This window comes from Pteronotus mesoamericanus, unplaced genomic scaffold (assembly GCF_021234165.1).
Source record: "Pteronotus mesoamericanus isolate MK-2021 breed Mesoamerican mustached bat unplaced genomic scaffold, CSHL_Meso_final contig_425, whole genome shotgun sequence".
Taxonomy (NCBI): Eukaryota; Metazoa; Chordata; class Mammalia; order Chiroptera; family Mormoopidae; genus Pteronotus; species Pteronotus mesoamericanus.
Genome location: NW_026555159.1, coordinates 135,537 through 138,570, shown reverse-complemented (window position 1 = coordinate 138,570; position 3,034 = coordinate 135,537). Strand labels below are relative to the sequence as shown.

At 37.9% G+C, this 3,034-nt stretch overlaps 1 protein-coding gene across 1 annotated transcript; it reads right to left on the bottom strand.

Moving 5' to 3' along the window:
* Positions 1–458: 458 nt before the first annotated feature.
* Positions 459–1,410, bottom strand: LOC129073768 (olfactory receptor 51F2-like). The gene is given in 2 exon segments (XM_054577429.1): positions 459–1,064; positions 1,066–1,410. Coding segments are annotated over 2 exon segments (951 nt in total).
* Between the last annotated feature and the right edge of the window lie 1,624 nt (positions 1,411–3,034).

Below are 3,034 nucleotides of genomic sequence, written 5' to 3'. Positions count from 1 at the left end.
TAACACCAGAATATAAGTGCAAATATAATCAGTGATCTATAAATTAGGGGAGTTCATAAATACAGAATAAAGATAAAATAACACTAATAGACTATAGTACAAAATAAGTACAGGAGAATATTGAAGGAGAAGTAGAGGCTACTCTAAAGGATGTTCAAAGCTCTGAGGTGTTGGATTAGAGAACTCTAGTAAAACATTCAGTCATTCTACTCCTGTTTTTCTAACCACACTACAGGACTCTTTGTGCCATATTTTAGACCACAGGTAAACTTGTCTATCTGAAGAAAATAATGACAGAGATTTTCGACCCTAAATTTATTTCTGTAGCCCAGTCTTCTTACTTAAAGTGCTCTTCTAGAATGCTCTTATCCCAAGCCTGAGACTCAACATTTTAATTGCCAGAAGTGGCATTTTGCTCATCTGTGTAATGATCAGAAATAGGAAATTTAAAAACTCATCTAGTTCTTTGCTGCCGTGACATGGAGAACTTTCAGCACAGCCCTGCGTATTTGTTTGGTCTTCACACTGTAGATGATGGGGTTCATCACAGGCGGGATCAGCAGGTAGGCATTGGCAATCAGAGTATGTACATAGGGTGGGGCCCATTTTCCAAATCTGTGGACAAAGGACAGACTGATCAATGGGATATAGAATACAGCAACAGCCCCCATATGGGAGATGCATGTGCTGAAGGCTCTCTTCCTCTCTTCCGGGGATGCAATGTTGAGGACAGTCTTAACAATCAAAACATAAGAAAGGATGATAAAGACAGAGTCTATCCCAGCAGTGGTGATCAGGGCTGTCAACCCAACTGCACTATTGATCCTGGTGTCTGTGCAGGACAGCTTCATCACGTCAGGGTGGAAACAGTAGGAGTGGTGCAGCACGCGGCTGCGGCAGTAGGACAGTCTTTTAAGAAGCACCACCGTAGGTGTCTGTATTAGTGTCCCTCTGGTGATGATTGCTACTCCAATCTGTGCTATTTTAAGATCAGTTAATATAGAGGCATATCTAAGAGGACTAGCAATGGCCACAAAACGATCAAAGGCCATGGCCAACAGCACTCAAAGATTCCATGACAGTAAAGAGTTGAATGAAAAACATCTGTGACAAGCAGGCATTAAAGCTGATCTTCCTGGCATTGAACCAGAATATTCCCATCATGGTGACTAGGGTGGAGATGGACAAGCCGAGGTCAGTGGTGGACAGCATGGAGAGGAAATAGTACATGGGTTCGTGGAGGCTGGGCTGAGTGACAATGGCAAAGAGAATCAGGCTGTTTCCTGAGAGGGCGGTTGCGTAGAGGAAGCAGAAGGGAACGGAGATCCAGGTGTGGAAAGCTTCCAGCCCAGGGACCCCAGTGAGCAGGAAAATGAGGGAAGAGGATGTGGTATTTTGGAAAGTTGACATGTTGAACTCAAACTGCAGAATCTTAAACTGACGATCCTGCAATGATAAATTATGTTTCTTTAGAGTGCAGTACTTGAAATTAATTATTTCACTGGGTAAATATTCATAAACTACAATATCTATACTATACATAAAGCTCATAAAGAGTGGTTTAAAAAAAGAAAACTAAGACCATATCTAATTAAGAAGAAGAAAGTAGGAAATGAATGATTATATGAGGATACAGGATTTGTACACAAACAAATCTAACAGTGGCCCATTTTGTGTAAATTCACATCTGTTCAAGGAGACTGTAGCCATCACTTCCTGATTGCACTTGGCAGGCAGTCAATAAATATTGTTGAAATTGGCTATAGAATTGTATGAAATTTTAGATGATAAGCAAACAGTATGCTGTAATTCACCAGAGGCAATAAAGTTAACTTCCAGTGACCAAAAAAGAAATCTTTTCTTCTTCAGCATGATACATTCTGTCAATCTGGGTGATTATATCTAATGATAATAAAGACATAATATTTGTTGAACCCCTAGTAGCTGTTAGTAGTTGTGATAATCCTGTATGAATATACATCCTATTTGTAATAATACAGCCTGAACCGTACCTAATTAGCTTTCATATCACATAACAAGTCTAAGCAACCAAGACAATTATAAACAGAACTATTTGAATATGGAGGGTCTCAAAATTCAGTATTATGAATATTCTGATGTTATGAGTTTTTATTTAACATCCCAAGTCAATTTTTTAAAGATTACATATTTTAAACTCTTAACGGGTTCAAGCATGAAGTGATATATTTATCTGCTGAGTAATCCATGTGATAAATTACTAAAGTGTGTGTTCCTGAAATTCTCCATCTCTAAATTATTAATAACATATGTACCACACAGAATTATTGTGAGGATCACATTAGTTAAGGTATGTGAAAAACTTGACTATCTCACTGTGATGTAAAAGATCACCAAACATTAGCTATTGTCACTTTAAAAAGTTAAAGTTAAAACATTATACAATCAAATTTTTACACTTCCTTTTACACTTCAATTTGCATACTGCTTATACTTGCCTATGTGTTTTATCACCTGATAGCTGAGATAATAGATGGAAATAGTGTTTCTCTGACCGAGACACTGTCTCCGGGTTAATATCTCCTTCATTTGGTTTCTTCTTCCACACCTATGATTTTCTCAACCTTTCTTAATTCTTTCCTTATTCAGAACAAGAACTCCTACTTCTTTCCAAAGATAACACTACCACCTGGCTTCTCAATCAAGTTTGGAGTTAGCTTAGTTCAGCATTAAATTACTGAACGTATCCTGTAATGGAGATAGTGGGGATACAGAACCAAATTAGACATGGCACCTGCCCTTCAGGATACTTATCAAAGGATAGGACTGCGAAGAAAACAAACATGTCAACAAACAAATAAAATGCAGTATAATACACATAGTAAGAGGGTTGTGTTTAAAATACAGAGGCTGTATGTACTAAAAAGTTGTGTGGGAAAGGTCAAGAAAGGCTTCCTTGAGAACATGAAGATTACTTGCGCAGGGGATGATAGGTAAAAATCACCATGAAAATATTCTAGGCATATCCATGGTATGCAGATTTAGATATTCCAGA